Below are 18,963 nucleotides of genomic sequence, written 5' to 3' on the forward strand. Positions count from 1 at the left end.
TAAAACGCCATTCTGAAAATTTCCGTAAAATATATTACAACGTTAGTAGGTTCATCACACGAAATTTGTAGCCGGGCATACACAGTTATTTTGTGTGTGCCTCTGTGCAACTCTTGGTCTAGTGCGCTAACACCCCATCTTGTGGACAAGGAATCCGTTGTCCTTGGCACTGGTAATGACTGGAATCTAGTCTTTTGAATGATATATATGAAAGGATCTTTCGTTTCTCTGTTGTTGTGGTTGTTGTTGTGGTCTTCAGTCCAGAGACTAGTGTGATGCAGCTCTCCATGCTACTCTATCCTGTGCAAGCTTCCTCATCTCCCAGTACCTACTGCAACCTACATCGTTCTGAATCTGCTTAGTGTATTCATCTCTTGGTCTCCCTCTACGATTTTTAGCCTCCACACTGCCCTCCAATACTAAATTGGTGATTCCTTGATGCCTCAGAATATGCCCTACCAACCGATCCCTTCTTCTAGTCAAGTTATGCCACAAATTGCTCTTCTCTCCAATTCTGTTCAATACCTCCTCATGAGTTATGTGATCTACCCATCGAATCTTCAGCATTCTTCTGTAGCACCACATTTCGAAAGCTTCTGTTCTCTTCTTGTCTAAGCTATTTATCGTCCACGTTTCACTTCAATACGGGACTACACTCCATACAAATACTTTCAGAAACGACTTCCTGACATTTAAATCTATACTCGACGTTAACAAATTTCTCTTCTTCAGAAACGCTCTCCTTGCCATTGCCAGTTTACATTTTATATCGTATCTACTTCGACCATCATCAGTTATTTTGCTCCCAAAATAGTAAAACTCATTTACTACTTTGAGTGTGTCATTTCCTAATCTAATTCCCTCTGCATCACCCGATTTAATTCGACTACATTCCATTATCCTCGTCCTGCTTCTGTTGATGTTCATCTTATATCCCCCTTTCAAGACACTGTCCATTACATTCAATTGCTCTTCCAAGTCCTTTGCTGTCTCTGACAGAATTACATTGTCATAGGCGAACCTCAAAGTTTTTATTTCTTTCCCATGGATTTTAATACCTACTCCGAACTTTTCTTTTGTTTCCTTTATTGCTTGCTCAATATACAGATTGAATAACATCGGGGATAGGCTACAACCCTGTCTCACTCCCTTCCCAACCACTGCTTCCCTTTCATACCCCTCTACTCTTATAACTGCCATCTGCTTTTTGTACAAATTGTAAATAGCCTTTCGATCTCTGTATTTTACCCCTGCTACCTTCAGAATTTGAAAGAGAGTATTCCAATCAACATTGTCAAAAGCTTTCTCTACGTCTACAAATGCTAGAAACGTAGGTTTGCCTTTCCTTAATCTTTCTTCTAAGATAAGTCGTAGGGTCAGTATTGCCCCACGTGTTCCAACATTTCTACGGAATCCAAACTGATCTTCCCCCAGGTCGGCTTCTGTCAGTTTTTCCATTCGTCTGTAAAGAATTCGCGTTAGTGTTTTGCAGCTGTAACTTATTAAACTGATAGTTCGGTAATTTTCACATCTGTCAACACCTGCTTTCTATTAGAACATGCAAATATTTAACAAGTAGCTACAACTTTTTAGCTACGCGAATTGTGAGCTTTTTTATTTTATTTTATTTTTTTATATGTTGCAATTACAGCGTTTTTCGACTCAACTATCCAGTGATTCCCACGAAAATGAGCGTTGCTCCTCGATGTATAAGGGCATCCACTATTCCTCAGTGCCTTGCGTTTGTTGTCTTCCGCCGGCCTGAGTGGCCGAGCGGTTCTAGGCGCTACAGTCTGGAACGGCCCGATCGTTACGGTCGCAGGTTCGAATCCTGCTTCGGGCATGGATGTGTGTGATGTCCTTAGGTTAGTTAGGTTTAAATAGTTCTAAGTTCTAGGGGACTGATGACCTCAGAAGTTAAGTCCCATAGTGCTCAGAGCCATTTGAACCATTTTGTTGTCTTCCATTCACAAATATTAACTTTACATTTCCTTTCCTTGTTCAAGCACTTTTATACTCCACTTGTTGTTGGCCGCAAAGAATTTTGTGGGTCGGCAATGGTAGCACGGCCGTCCTGGGTTTCTTGATAGCGCCACTACAGCGTGCGTCGCTTACGTCCCGCCAGCGCCACGCCACTTCGTTGTGAAGTGGGCCAGGAGACATTGATTCATCAGATACTGAAGTTACTTGTGAGCAACGGAAACAAAATATACTGGATCAAAGAGGTGCGAAGAGATCTGGACGAAATGGGAATACAGTTAAGAGAGATTTACAACAGGGTGTTTTCCAATTTAGAAGCTGATATTGCCATAGGTTTCCAGGAAAGAATAAGAATCGAGGCAAAAACATTATGGAAAAACGAATGAAGAATTTTTCCAGCGTATGCGAATGATAGATTACTGGACCAGAATAAAAATCAGAAGAAAAGAGGCTGATCCAAATTAACGTGCTCAACTGATGAGCCAAACGGGAAGGAGAAATAATCTGTTATTGATAGTGGGATGTACAGAGTATTTCCTTCTACTTTTATTTGTTTTATACTTTTTATAAATCTTTATTGACAGAGCATAACGTCAGAACGAAGCACATAAACGAATGGCTGTGAGGAAATCCCTACGACAACTACATCTATGTCTACATCTGCTCTCCACAAGCCAACTTTCTGCCACCTTTCTGTATGTGGAGGAGATTACTTTGTGTACCACTTCAATTCTTCCTTTTCCTGTTCCAGTCACGAATGGTTCGTGGTCGGGAAGACGATCGCTGGTAGGTATCTTTGTGGGCTCTAATCTCTCTAATTTTATCTTCATGACCTTTTCGAGAGACATAAGTGGGAGGGAGAAATATATTGGTTGACACTTCCAGGAAGCTCTTGGTACTTTTAACTGTATCAACAACGTGTTGCAGAACGCCTCTCTTGCATCTCTTGCCACTGGACTTGGCTGATCATCTCCGTAACGCTTTCGTGCTCTTATTTGGATCTTCTCTATTTCAACTGTCAGTCGTACCTGCTGCGGATCCCAGACTGTACGCGCACCCTTCCTACTAAACAGTTTACTCGAGCTGAAATCACAACGCTAATTGGTTTTGACTCAGTAGGTTTAGTCAACAGGGCAACTGAGTGTTCACACTCGGCCTTAGGATTCATTTAGTGTTGGATAGATTCAACGAATTGCACTCTGACGTATGTCTAACTTTATTTTTTGGCTTATCTGCCTTAAATCGGATACTTGCAATAGTGCAATTCATTTAATGAATATCAGTATGTCATATGTCTTCCTTGGGACTGGATTTACTTGGTTGCTGTATCTTCAATCGTCCCCTGTATGGATGATAATGAAGGCTCTAGTCGCTGATCGCCTATGGTGTAATCAAACAACAGCACATAAATTACTCTTTTATTGCTGTTCGAGTTAATATGACTTATTCTAAATCGGTGCACTGTACCAGTATCCTCATAACAGGTAATGAAACTACATTAATTAGTTTTTTTTATACTAGGTGGATGCGAAGGACCGTATGGAAACAAACCCTGACAGAAGACGACCTCTTCGACAGGCTTGACAGCGATGCCACAGAAGAACTGGCCGACAGACTGCAAAAGTAGGATTTCACATTATTTTTTCGACGTATAAAGTTATTTAAGCTTCACCGCTCATAACAAAAACTGGTATTCGAACATGCACTCAAATTTCATTAATTACTTTAGTTATTTCTTGTAGGTCCTGGGACGAGGAACTTACCAGAGCGAAGCAAAAGCACTCCAAACCTAGCTTCGCAATGGCGATTTTCCGAACGTTCTGGCTACGCTACTTCATCTACGGTGTATTTGAATTGTTTGATCAGCTAATACTCAGGTAAGCTCGTCAACTGCATAGATAAATCTGCAACACACAGGCAAATAAATCATCTCGATGTTCCTCTGCTTCACGCTGAAATCGTGAAGCCACTTACAGACTGCCGATATGTGACTAATAAAAAAATATTCTTTGTCAGCTGTTTTAAAGTAATTGGGGGGTCTTTCTGTTGTTGCAGTACCGACAAACTACTGTATTAGGAGGGAAGTTAAAAGATGGGAATTTCGTTTATTTTGGTATTATAATTTTGTTCTAGCTTTTAACTTTGTTGTTTAGCTAATTATTTTTTCTCATACTAAAAAATGAATAAACAGCTCCAATAGTAAGTTCACCACTCAAAATATTTGTCGCTGGGAATCGTATTCCCCTACACGTGTAGCCACATTTTAGCCATATACAGCAATATCTTGCACAAAAACACTTGCCGTTTGAGGGTGTTGCAGCGCATGTGTTTGTATCCTGTAAACTGAATTGTTATCGCTGTAGGTTATTGTGCTCTGTCCGCCCCAGTAGCTGAGTGGTCAGCGTGACGGATTGCCGTCCTCTGGGCCCGGGTTCGATTCCCGGCTGGGTCGGAGATTTTCTCCGCTCAGGGACTGGGTGTTGTGTTGTGTTCATCATCATTTCATCCCCATCCGGCGTGCAGGTCGCCCGATGTGGCGCCGAATGTAATAAGACCTGCGATATGGCGGCCGGACCTGCCCCGCGAGGGGCCTCCCGGCCAATGACGCCAAACGCTCATTTCCATTTCCATTGTGCTCTAATATTCGGTTTGCGAGATATATTCTCCCACATTTTCTTACCAGTATGAGCATACTCAGCGTATCTGGTAGAAGGGCGCGAGGTGGGCAACAGGGGGCAGGTCAGAGAAGTGAATGATGAAACAATTGTGAGTTTTGATGACAAAAGACTCTTGGCACACTTGCTTCTAGTCAGTGCTCACTACATACCCTGACTTCCTTCAGCCTGATACTAAACTAATACATCTGTCCGTTTGGCGGTGGATAGTGCAAATCTGGTCTGTGAAGACTTGTTTCCTAGAGGGTAGGGCTGAGGAAGGAAAAGTCAGTTGCCGCTCGCTGCGTACGCCCTTACTTGCTGGATGTGTGGGGCACCCAGTAAAAAATTTGGCGAGTCATTCTGACAATCAGAACATAACGATAGTAAAGCATGCGTATATGACTATATTCACGTGTAGTAGTCACAAGCCGCGCGGGATTAGCCGAGCGGTCTATAGCGCTGCAGTCGTGGACTGTGCGGCTGGTCCCGGCGGAGGTTCGAGTCCTCCCTCGGGCATGGGTGTGTGTGTTTGCCCGTAGGATACTTTAGGTTAAGTAGTGTGTAAGCTTAGGGACTGATGACCTTAGCAGTTAAGTCCCATAAGATTTCACACACATTTGAACGTTTTTGAGTAGTCACAAACATTTTTCACCATAGCACAGATGATAAAAACTTCTTGTAGATGTGAGTCTCTAGAGAGAATGTGGTGACCTCCAGAAATTGCTGAGACTTTAGCCAATACCATTTCTAATCTTCAGAACCAGACCACTTCCAGCTTATAATCCACAAAAATCAAATACAACAAGCAGACAGTACTGATGTAATAGATATACTGTACTGTAAACATTTACACAGCGGGATAAATTTTTTCATCCATTTACACTGACGAGTCAATTTATAAAGCTGTATATATTACTCTCCACTTAATTGCAAGGGACGGTGGAAGAAAGTGCTAAGGGATAATAGGGTGTTTTGAGTTACTGCGTGTTATATGCTTGTTTAAATTCGAAAAGGTTAACATAAATACAGTAAGGTAAGAAAGTTTTTATTTGTATACTAGATAGTTCTCTCTAATATTGCAGATAAAGTGCTCGTTTTCAGCATGTGGAATATTCGAAAACTCATCAGATAATGCGATCAGTCTAACCATTACTAAAATGAGGTTAGCACTTTCTTCCACCGACCACTTCAGTTGCCTGACATTGCAAATTACAAGATGTTTGCCCTAGCTTCTAGTAATTATTCTCTAATATTTCGCCACTGGGCGCTGAGGATGTGAGGGAGACTTATTCCACAACTGGCGAGATTCCTAAAAGCCAGACAGAGATGGCTTAAGTGTTTGCCTTGCTGGAGAAGTGTTTTCCCCGTAACATCTGGCAGATAGCAATAGGGATGCCGCCAAGTTAGGTACATCTGTGGACACTCGACGATAGCACAGACATTTCTGTTACAGGCAAGTGGTTTTGTGGTTGGGCGGCTGCTTTCTTGACAACTCAGGAACGCAGACAAATACTTAAAGTGATGCTTACTGGTGCACAAATAACTGGGGAGATAGCAGCCACTGTTGTAAACTACAACATTGAGGAACAGCACGAAAATTAGGAGGAGTTTCCAGATTGCAGCCCAGCTACCACGAGATAAGAAATTTTCACCATGCAAAAAGACTGGGAGGCATGGTTATGCAGTAACAATCATACGTTGTGTAGGATTGTAAATTGGACCCACCGATAACAAACACTACAAAAATCAGTACACTGTCTTCCCATAACTATATGTTGTTGACAGAAAAAGAACCCTCATCTACTTCCTGAAATTATTTTCTTTTAAGCAACTCTTCATTACAGCAAGAGAGACGATTCTTTTTCATAAGTTCGTTAATTTATTTTCTCACAGTTTTATATTATTGGCCAGCCGCGGTGGCCGTGCGGTTCTAGGCGCTGCAGTCCGGAACCGCGGGACTGCTAAGGTCGCAGGTTCGAATCCTGCCTTGGGCATGGATGTGTGTGATGTCCTTAGGTTAGTTACGTTTAATTAGTTCTAAGTTTTAGGGGACTGATGACCTAAGATGTTAAGTCCCATAGTGCTCAGAGCCATTTACATTATTGGCACAAATGCTCATTGTCTCATTCACAGCACTGCTCGTTTTCTCTACTAGTAGTTTCCTCGAAGAATGGAAAAAGTGCCAGAAGCCAACCTCGAGGAAGATTCCTGAGAAATGTAGGAACACGCGAGGCAATATTGACCCTACGACTTTTCTTAGAAGATAGGTTGAGGAAATGCAAACCTACCCTATGCGATCAAAAGTATCCGGAAACCCCCAAAAACATACGTTTGTCATATTAGGTGCATTGTGCTGCCATCTACTGCCAGGTACTCCATATCATCGACCTCAGTAGTCATTAGACACCGTGAGAGAGCAGAATGGGGCGCTCCGCGGAACTCATGGACTTCGAACGTGGTCAGGTGATTTGGTGTCACTTGTGCCATACGTCTGTACGCGAGATTTTCACACTCCTAAACATTCGTAGGTCCGCTGTTTCCGAAGTGATAGTGAAGTGGAAAGGTGAGGAGACACGTACAGCACAAAAGCGCCTGTTGACTGACAGTTGCAGAGGGTCGTAATGTGTAATACGCAGACATTTATCCAGGCCATCATACAGGAATTTCAAACTGCATCAGGATCCACTGCAAGTACTATGACAGTTAGGCTGGAGGTGAAAAAAATTGGATTTCATGGTCGAGCCGCTGCTCACAAGTCACACGCCACGCCTGTAAAAGTCAAACGACGCCTCGCTCGATGTAAGGAGCGTAAGCATTGGACGATTGAACACGGGAAAAACGTTGTGTAAAGTGACGAATCACAGTACACGATGTGGCGATCCGATGGCAAGGTGTGGGTATTGCGAATGCCTGGTAAACGTCATCTGCCAGCGTGTGTAGTGCCAACAGTAAAATTCGGAGGCGGTGGTATTAAGGTGTGGTCGTGTTTTTCATGGAGGGTGCTTGCACTATCACGGCACAGGGCTACACTGATGTTTTATGTACCTTCTTGCTTCCTACTGTTGAAGAGCAATTTGGGGATGGCGATTGCATCTTCCAACACGATCGAGCACCTGTTCATAATGCACGGCCTGTGGCGGAGTGGTTACACGACAGTAACTTCCCTGTAGTGGATTGGTCTGCACAGAGTCCTGACCTGAATCCTCTAGAACAGCTTTCAGATGTTTTGGAACGCCAACTTCGTGCCAGGCCTCACCCACCGACGTCGATACCTCTTCTGAGTGCAGAACGTCGTGAAGAACAGGCTGCCATTCCCCAAGAAACCTCCCAGCACCTGACTGAACGTATGCCTGCGAGAGTGGAAGCTGTCATCAAGGCTAAGGGTGGGCAAACACCATATTGAATTCCAGCATTACCGATGGAGGGCGCCACGAACTTGTAGGTCATTTTCAGCCAGGTGTCCGTATACTTTTGATGACATAGTGTACGTTTATAGCAGTTACAGACTTAGAGAAAATTTTTGACGATGTTTACTGAACTACCCTCTTTTAGATTCTGAGGGTAGCAGGGGTAAAATACAGGGAGCGGAAGGCTATTTACAACCTGTACAGAAACCAGACGGTAATTATAAGAGTCGAGAGGCATGAAAGAGAGAGCGGAGGACTTGGAAGAGCGACTGAACGGAAAGGACAGTGTCTTCAAAGCATGATATAAGATGAATATCAACAAAAGCAAAACGAGGATAATGGAATGTAGTCGAATTAAATCAGGAAGCGAGACACTGAAACTAGTAGACGGGTTTTGCTATTTGGGCAGCAAAATAACTTATGATGGATGAAGTAGAGAGGATATAAAATGTAGTCTGGCAATGGCAAGAAAAGTGTTTCCGAAGAAGAGAAATTTGTTAACATCTAGATTAGAGTTAAGTATCAGAAAGCCTTTTCTGAAGGTATTTGTATTGGGTGTAGTCGTGTATGCAAGCGAAACATAGACGATGAACTGTTTAGAGAAGACGAGATTAGACGCTTTTGAAATGTGGTGCTACAGAAGAATACTGAATATTAGGTGGTCATATCACGTAACTAATGTGGAGGTACTGATTAGAACTGGAGACTGAAGAAATTTGTGGCACAACCAGAAGAAGGCATCGGTTGGTAGGACACATTCTGAGACATCAAATAATCACCAATTTAGTATTGGAGGGAAGTGTGGGGGATAAAAGTCATAGAGGGACACCAAGAGACGGATACAGTAATCAGATTCAAACGGATGTAGATTGCAGTAGTTACTCGGAGATGTAGAGGCTTGCACAGGATAGAGTAGCATGGAGAGCTGTATCAAACCAGTCTTCGGACTGAAGAAAACAACGACAATAGTTTCCTTACTATCTGTTAATATATTTACCTGTAATATCTTTTCTACTTATTTACGGTAACATCGTTTTTTTGTGGCCGATATTTTCCTCTCTCAATTAGGTTCCTAATTATCCCCTAAATCAGCTCTGGAGAAGGGGAGATACAAAGAAAATCATCAGACTACAACTTGCATTTCAGATTTCTTTCGTATTCCGAATCAGCAAAATGTATCGCGTACACATAAACATTAGCAACTGAAAATAAATCGGCATTTTTGTTTCGTGCCATTATAGTTACGCAATACATGGAACGTAATTCCTAATTCGTGGTCACACACACAACAGTTGTTTTGTTCTGAAAACCATTCAAAACATACTCTCAGAACCACTTAATACGTAGTACTGTATATAATCGTCAGTCACGGACGATGTTGACGTATATGAAAAAGGCGCAACGCTAGAAAATAGCAGCGAAACGCGGGGAGATCTGTGGAGACTCGAGGCTTGGTGCGGGAATTGGCAGTGGACCCTCAAAGTAAACAAATGCAACGTATTGTGCATAAATAGGTGATAAGACTGCTTTATCACTACACGACTGCAGAAAAATTAACTGCAAGTAGTCTCCACCGTTAAACAACCTTGTATTCACCCGAACACTAATGACGACACAATAGGTTATGATAGTGGCGGGCTACTGAGCTGTCACGTCGGTTACGCAATACAGTATTGTGCACACATGCTGTGCTCCCTAACGTTTATTTTAGTAATTGCGAAGTTGCTTGATATCGTCGGCTTCAGTACGTCCAAACAAATATTTTCTTCGTGACTCTCCGGCTCTCAGATAATACATTCTACCGTTCTGAAATATTTTTGAAATGAGGTGTGTCTCCGATCCACCCGTCATCATCGACCGTGATATTCCCTTGCAGGCAGACACCGTAGTGCTCAATGCCATATATATAATGAGAGCGTGTGCGTGCGTGCGAGTTTTTTTGTGTGTGTGTGTGTGTGTGTGTGTGTGTGTGTGTGTGTGTGTGCTGTTATTACAGGGCTTTGAGCACGACAGTGTTTGCTGGCAAGGGATTTTTACTGTCGATGATGACGGGTGGAACGGAGACACACCTCATATCAAAAATATTTCAGTACAGTAGAGTGTATTGTCTTATTGCCTGAGGGCCGGAGGGTCACAAAGAAAATATTTTCTTGGATTTATTGAAACCGAAATCTATATATATTGAAACCGATATATATATATATATATATATATATATATATATATATATATATATATATATATTTGCGTGTGTGTTCCATTTATCTTGACCATACTAAGGAACTGTTTGTCCAGATGCAAATTACAAAACGTTTCAAGCAAATGTTCTTTAGCCATCAGGGGGACATCAATCAGCATGGTTGCTTTCGTGTTGGCTGAACACGAATAGCGGTATGACTTTTTTAAATGGCACCCTGTGTTTTTCATTCGGTAGTTCATTTCCTCTCCTAAAGACCTATTCAAAAATGTGTCACAGTGTACCATTCACTGAAACACAACGTTATTAATTACATTGACTTTGGGCCCGGGATCACAAACTCATCCACTTGCTGGAGTTGTCTGAAAACAAATGAAAACCAAGTAAAAACATAACACAAAATTGAGATTGACTCTCATGTACCATTGCTCAGGAGTAAAAACTTCTAAGGTGCTCAAAGCGGTGACACTGGACACCGATACACTGGTGCAATCGTTGAATGAAAGAATTATTTACTGCTTCCAGTGTTGCCTGCTGAAGAGAATTACAAGCAAGCACGATACGTTTCTGCATGTTCTCTGGAGTTGATGGAAAATCGCTATAGAGAACGTCTTTAAAGTATCCCCAAAGAAAAAAAGTCCAGATGATTTAAATCAGGAGACCTAGCAGACCAAGTAACTGCTCCTCCTCAACCAATCCATCTGACAGAATATCTTCGGTTCAGAACATGACGTGCACGCAAGGCATTATGTGCTGGACACCCATCATGTTGACACATCATAAGCATTCTGGTTCTTAGAGGCACTTCATCCAGAAGAGGAGGAATAATTCGTCTGAGGAAGTTGGCATACGCTGAGCCGTTTAGACTACCTTTGATGAAATAAGGACCAATAATTGTAGTACCAAGCATCCCACACCAGACGTTAACTCTCCACTGACGCTGATGTTCCACCTGTCTAAGCCATCGTGGGTTGTCACTGGACCAATAATGCATGTTCCTTGTGTTTACCTGTCCTTTGTTTGAGAAGGAACATTTATCGGTAAATAGAATATTGGAGAAGAAGTTCGGGTTGGAGAGGATTTGCTGCTGTGCCCACTGACAGAACTGTGCACGATTCTGGAAATCACTCCCATGCAATTCTTGATGTAGATGTACATGGTAAGGATGCAACCGGTGACGTGTAAGAATACGATGTACAGTTTTTAGGAATTCCAGTCTCATGTTCAATCTGTCGTGAGCTCACGTGTGGATTCATAGCAACGGAAGCGAGAACAGTAACTTCGGCAGCTTCGTCTGTGCTACGAAGATTGCGTTGTCGTGGGTTGAAACGCCCCGTTTCCTGAAGGGTCGCAACAAGACGAGAAAACATGCGTCGGGAAGGTGGGTTCTTGTCAGAATATCGCTCTCTGTACAGTTCCCCTGCCTGCGTAGCATTTCGCCTACCTTCAACAACAACAACAACAATAAAAGAAACGTTATGGCGATTCAGTTTGTAGGAAGGGCAGCCTTTACTGTATGCCTACGCTACACAACAGTATTTAAAAACACTAAACTACTGTGCTAAATGTACCCATACATAAGAAAACAGTATTGCAATTACTATTCTGCTAACTTATATTCCCCATAGATGAGTAGCATTTTTACCTTCTCTTCGTCGGTGTAGATTCTACTCAAACAACTCTTCAACTGACGATGGTTGACGGAGTGACGAGTGTGCATTCTACTAATGTTTACATTTGTCCTCTGTCACCGTCGCACGTGGATGCTTTCCATTACCCTGAGTACCAGCACTAAGCTCTGGGAGCGTCAACGTCGGTGTTGTGTTATGCAAATACACTGTGATACATTTTTGAATAGGTCTTTAGGAGAGGAAATGTTACCGAATTAAAAAATATAGGTTGCCATTTTAAAAAGTCATACCGCCGTTCATATCTTTGTGAAAACGAAGCTACAACGAAGGCTTTCATACTGATTGATGTCCCCCTGACGGTTAAAGAACATTTGCTTGAAACATTTTGTAATTTGCATCTGGACAAACAGTTATTTAGGGTGGTCAAGATAAATGGGACACCATAGTAACTGACAGGTAGTTCATCATTGTAGGGCTATATGATAATTTAATTTAGACCAAATGGGTCACACAGTAAAAGTCACATCAGCATACAGTGTATGCCCTCTGGTGGCAACGTGGGGTGTATTCATGCATTCAGATGACAATAAAGGTGCCGAATGGTATCCTGCAATGGATTGTCTCAAGCATCTTGCACCTTTTGTTGGAATTAGTCAATGGTTCTTGCAGCCCCTGGAGGAGTAAGCACCCGCTTCATCAGGCCCCATACATACTCAGTTGGCGAGAGATGTGTTGATCTTGCGGGTCAGGGCAGTTATTGTGCACCACGAAGAGCACATTGTGTCACAGGAGTCATATGTCAACATGCATTTTTCTGCTGAAAAAGCTGTCGAAGAAACTGTAGTAGCACGGGGATAGTAGCCTGTGCAGTGTGACGTGCACTGGTTACTTTACTCTGCAGAAACACCAAATGTGCCAGTGAATTCTAATTGAAGGCCACGGCACCATGAAGCCTTGGATTGGACCTGTGTGGCGTGGGCGGATCCATTCTTGAATGTCTACGCCATACATTTGTAAATCCATCACTTGCATACAGACAGACCCTACTCTCATCAATGAAGACAACAGAGCATAAAAAAAATGGCTCTGAGCACTATGGGACTTAACATCTTAGGTCATCAGTCCCCTAGAACTTAGAACTACTTAAACCTAACTTACCTAAGGACATCACACACATCCATGCCCGAGGCAGGATTCGAACCTGCGACCGTAGCAGTCCCGCGGTTCCGGACTGCAGCGCCTATAGCCGCACGGCCACCGCGGCCGGCAACAGAGCATCATTTCACTCTCCAGTCAACTCTTTCATGACACCAGAGAAGCCATGCTTGACGGTGTCCTGGTGTCAGTGGCAGTCTGGCCAGAGTCACACATAACCTTAATCCTGCTGCAAGCAGACAGTTCCCAATGATCTCTGATGAAACAGCAGGTGCAACATGGTCTTGGATTTTGTCCCTTGAAGATGTTTGGTCAGCCACCACTGCTCTCACAATGCGTCTATCTTGACGTGTGTCTCCAATAGGCCGTGACAGAGCACGCACTGAATGAGACCGACCACGTAATAAAATTCGCCGACACGGAAGTTCTGGCTGTAGAGAAGTACTATCACACGTGCTTGTTCAGAGAAGCTGTAGAAATACAAAAACCCGCGAACAGTTTGAAAAAGAAAGAGGAAAGCCTTAAGGTAAACAGATCCTGGCTTCCCGTACTGCAGCGAACGACCGTCGCAGGTAGCAAGAGGAGAACCGCACCGGAAATGACCGCGGAGAAGACCTCGGACGTTGGCGCGCCAGGCACATATAGTTTGCGGCCGCGAGCTCGGCTCCAGTTCACCACCGGCAATGGAGGGTGAAGCTTTGACAATGCCAGCCACTCGTGCTGGCGAAACGTCAGAAAAATCATTAGACGAACGTCGGCCGAAGAACCCGAGACAGAAGCCAATAGGCAGTTTGTCAACAAGTGGCCACGAAAGCCTTAACAATTTTGTACTATCCTTGATGGTGTATATATATGCATAATAGGTACAAGAGCAGATATTTTTACAGGTGGTATCTTAATAAGTGAGGTGTCAAGTCAGAGGGGTGTTCTGAACACAATTTCGACACAAAGCAGCTCAATAGGCTGTGGAGTGGAAGGGGTAGGCTAGAAATAGACCAGTGCATCACCATTGACTAGACACTCATTTATTGAACACATGTCAGGTATTATTCAAAAGGAACAATCAGTACAAATTACAAAATAATATTCTTTTCTTTTAAGTCACTCAAACATTTAAACAGGCAATTTGCAATCATTTAACTGAAAGCCTTTTAAGAAAGCAAGACTAGAAAATTTGAATGATGAGTTAAAATCATATTTGAATAGGCTTTGACCGAGCACATATTTTAAAACGAAATACTTCCTTTAAGGAACCAGCGATCAAAATTACATAATCCTCAACAACCACATTACATCCAAGACATTTAAGATTAAACACTAATATATAACATCAGAGAGCTGCAGTCCCAAGTTTTAAGCAGCACGTTTCAGATGGACTGCATTGCAACAGTACAATACAATTCCCTCAGAGGATCTCCCCACACAGGAAGTTATTGCCGCAATCGACAAAATATCAATATCATTCCATGTACAGACCTAAAACAAACTAAAAGCTCTCTTAAGTTTGGTACAGTTAATGCCCTTTCAACATAACATACATCACAAGTCTAGCCCTAGGACGGCGCCGACATCCCGCAATTTAGCACGCGAAAAAGTACAGCGACGCACTCATCACGTATCCTTACACAATCCAAGAACAGAGAGCCGGCTCCCCAATAGCGGAACATTTAACCACGAGCAGCGTGCGGGTTTGCGGGATGCTGATCTCGTCCTTAAGCTCAACACCAGTTCAAATACTACTCAGCCTACAATCTTGAACCACCATACACATTCCTTCAGTTACTGCATAGAAAGCCAATGTGATAGGCAAACAGACCAGCATACGATAAAAGCTTAAGCAATTTCCTTACTAGACAACCCTTATGAATAGTAGTCGTAATAATTTTATTTAAACATGAGCACACCCACAATCAAAAGACAAACAACGCCAATCATAAGGACAGTAGCACATAAGCAAGTAGCATTGGTAACTTCTGCTTAGATTGGCTACAAATCAGCGCATGATTTAACACACCAGATAACAGTCTTTACAACATAACCATCAATACAATAGCAAATTACTCACACGTGTACTCCCCCACGATTGCGGTTCGCAAAGCCATAGACAAAACGTGGAGAACGTATCACTTAGACCAACATAATGGTGCTCCCTCAGTTACCCCAAATAACTGACTTCCTTAGTTGCACAGCAAAGAACCAGACCTAATGAAACCACCACAGTTTTCGCCTCTAAATTGTCACAGTACAAGTGAGACTGAATCACAAATGTGATTTTACATCAGTTCCCGTATAGTCAATACAAGCGCCTGATTTTCACCCGTTTATAACGGCAGGCAGCAACATCGTACGGAAAAGAGCATAGACACAAGCTCTTACCAATTCTCTTCCCCGAAAGCAGTCACCGCAACTCTCGGGAGCCACTGGGACATCCAATGCAAAAATCGTTACTCCTTCACACAAATTACAGGACGCCCGCATCCGGCTGCTTGGTACGGCGCCTTCCGTTCAGAGCCAACTTGTATATCTCCATGCGATAGGTCCGGTCCCACACTCGCTGCGTCAACCCGACAACCGTCTTCTACCACGTCCCGGAGCACACACCCACAGGGCCTCGCCTCGTTACACCTCGCGTAGGCCCCAGAGGGCGCTGCTTACCGCCCTGACCGTGGCAGTAAAGATCAACCACCAGAGTGGCACTATCGATATGAGCCGCCACGGCTCAATAAGTACATACTTCAGTGTGCCGGGGATTTTTTTCTCTTTGTCGAACAGTCTTCCCTAAGCACGTAACAAATTTTACGACCTTTTGTTTTCTGCATGGCTGTAACTGCACCAGTTATTGGACTACGACCGCGCAGGATTAGCCGGGCGGTCAAAGGCGCTGCAGTCATGGACTGTGCGGCTGATCCCGGAGGTGGTTCGAGCCCTCCCGCAGGCATGGGTGTGTGTGTTTGTCCTTAGGATAATTTAGGTTAAGTAGTGTGTAAGCTTAGGAACTGATGACCTTAGCAGTTAAATTCCATCAGGTTTTACACACATTTGAACATTTTTGAACTGGACTACGTCTGTCAGTATAGACTAGCTGCTTTGCGTCTATGTGTTCACGCTTCAGCATCCGACATGCTGCCCGCGAAAAAATAAACATTAATGGCTTTCTCTTGCCACACGTACTTGGAGGTACTAACCAGCCTAAAACCATATTACTCTTAACAGCTTAATTATTAGTCTGCAAATGAAGAAAATTCTGATGCAGCGTTTCTCAGTACACCGACCTCAGTCAACAATCTAAGTAGCTGCAGTTATACCTGTTACATCGTGTATATACCCCCTGTCCTCCTGTCGCTACACTCATACATTTTTATGTTTGTGAACAGTCCTCTCCTCTGTCTCGATGAACTTTTGACACATGCGGCTCTCCTTCAAACAGTTGCTTTTTCATCTTGTCGTAACGTTACCGTTAACGCTATTATTTCTCTTAAAGTTCTTTTTTTGGGTTAGCCAGCTTTTTACGTCATCTGCTATAATGCTGCAGATTATTAAGCTCAACACATTGGTAATGGAGCAGTCGTCCCAACGGAACCCATGCAGGTATACCTAGCACGCCGCTGGAGACTAAAGAACAGTGGCGTAACTTGGGTGTCGTTTCCCCCTAGGAATGCACGTTTTAGATGGCGAAAATATGAGGAAAGGGAAAAGAAATGTGTTGGTATGAATTAGGAGCAGTGAAAAGACTATGGGGTACGAAAACGGGAAGGAGGTGGAGATGAATGAAGGGGAATACTGAAAATATTCAAACTGGACTGTGATGACAGTTCTATAAGATCTATATTTCTCTGTTATGGAGGCCTTTATTTCTGATTTTCAGCTAATAGACTAGTCTATCTCGCTATCCAGTGAGTGTAAAAATTATATTTTGAGTTTTTGTTTTATTTTTAGAGCTTTGCGTTTATCGGCATGCAAACATTGAAAATGGTATTGCTTTATTGTTGCAAGCAATGCGACAGTGTCGCATTCAATGTTTTTGAATTGTATCATAAGACAAAGAAGTACTCCAATGTGTAGTTCCTGCTTCCCTTTTAAAGTCGTGTTGGTTTCAATAGACGAGTAAGCGTGCTAAATACTGACGAGCATTAAACAAAAAATGGGGGAATGTCGGCCTTTTACTGGAGGTGCAAAAGTCAATGACGGTCCTGTACTCCAGTTATCCTGCTTACGCCAGTGTTGAGGACTTGGATGCATTAGTTATTTGCTGGGACAATGTAGTTATCGTAAAACTGTGCATCTGCCCACAGAACTGTACTAAGACTTCAGCTAACTGAATTTTGTGAATAATGTTTCTATTGCAGAGTTGCTCAACCGCTACTTCTGGGTTTCACTATCCAGTACTTCAACCCAGGCAGCACTATCACAGAGGAACAAGCCTACATCTACGCCAGCCTGATGGTGCTCATCAACTTCTTGAAGTTGTTCTGCCACCACCACTACACTATGCTGACCACATACGTTGGCATGAGGGTCAGGGTGGCCTGTTGCGCTCTTCTGTACAGGAAGGTAGGTTCTAAATCGTGTCATAATTACTGAAAGTGAGCAGCGGAAGACAATTTGTTTGTACTCGTAACACAACTTTCTCGTAACACTATATCACGTTATTACATGTAACACGGTATCTGTAACCTGCTTACCTTAATGAGGACGCTCACTCTCTCTGACGTATGCGAAATAAGGTTTTCTGCAAATATGGAACGAATTCTTCGCGGAGAGCTGAAGTTAATGGGTGTACAGATGGATCGTCGCTATGAGACATGAAGCTGATATTTCAAAATGTCTCATACATAGTAAACTCCAAACGAGATTTCTGAGAGTCGCTTTTTCTCTACTGCAAAGCGCGCACTTTGGTAAATCTGCAGATGTAATCATGCAGAAAAGCATAATGAGTTCCATTAATGGGTCTTCAATGTCAAGAGCAAGTAGATACAGAAATCTACTTTTTAATATCTGTTGTAGCAAGCCCACATAGAGTGCTGAAACTTCCAATCCCTCATTAAAACAACCTGTTCCTAACACCTTCATGTTAAGCTTTACTAATACCTGAGCTCATTACAATCACTCGCAAATCACCGACCGAACAACCCATAGATCAATCAGGAATCGCCCCTTGATTAATCTTCCTTCAGTAAGATCATGTTCATGCAAAAATCTAACGAAAAGATAATTGCTATGTTAAATAAAATTGAAACCTGACAAAACGTTAAATAATGGAGAGGAAAACTGACTGCTTATTAGTGAAACGAGTAGCAAGTCAGGTGTATTTAATATTGGAATAACTAAAAAAATCACTAAATTTTACTGTGTGCAGAATTTACCGAATAACAGTCTCACTAACAGTAGATTTAAATTACCATTCATCAATATAGCTGAAAAGTTCCCTCAATCTGGAGTATTATAATATGACGAGTCCTTACATGTAAACACGTTTTCTTCAGTACCAGACTATCCAGTTTAAAGTTCTATCGCTATCTAAATATTCTACCAATGGAAATTTAACTATTCTGCTGTGATTGGTCGAAGCTATCTGGCTAATGGCGGACATTTCGCTACACATGTATTTCATAGCGCTTTGAATCAAACATGGCTTAAATCACTGCAAAATCTCACTAAACGTACTGAGGAAACAGCAACACGTGCAAACACTGCTAATTTCAATTTACATATAATAAGACAAGATACAAAAGAGCAGAATATTTCTTATTACTGTAGGAAGTCAAGAATGCGTAATGTATGCAAGTGCTGAAAATTTTTAATGAAAACAGATATCGTTTTCATTAACATCTACTTTGAAAATCATTACACATTCGATTCAGTTCAATGCTCGAGATTACTTGAAGAATTATTTAAATAAACCTGTCACAAAGTTGCGTGAGATGTATAACAACAAC

At 42.5% G+C, this 18,963-nt stretch overlaps 1 protein-coding gene across 2 annotated transcripts in view; it reads left to right on the plus strand.

The window, feature by feature from the left end:
* The window catches only part of LOC124776302 (ATP-binding cassette sub-family C member 4-like), a 380,895-nt gene that overhangs the window by 93,878 nt on the left and 268,054 nt on the right, over window positions 1-18,963 (plus strand). For both annotated transcript variants that reach the window (XM_047251227.1, XM_047251228.1), the window contains exons 4-6: window positions 3,502-3,603; window positions 3,723-3,857; window positions 17,374-17,578. In XM_047251227.1, coding sequence (XP_047107183.1) covers window positions 3,502-3,603; window positions 3,723-3,857; window positions 17,374-17,578 — 442 coding nt within the window. The remainder of the gene's footprint in view (window positions 1-3,501; window positions 3,604-3,722; window positions 3,858-17,373; window positions 17,579-18,963) is intronic.

This window comes from Schistocerca piceifrons, chromosome 2 (assembly GCF_021461385.2).
Source record: "Schistocerca piceifrons isolate TAMUIC-IGC-003096 chromosome 2, iqSchPice1.1, whole genome shotgun sequence".
Taxonomy (NCBI): Eukaryota; Metazoa; Arthropoda; class Insecta; order Orthoptera; family Acrididae; genus Schistocerca; species Schistocerca piceifrons.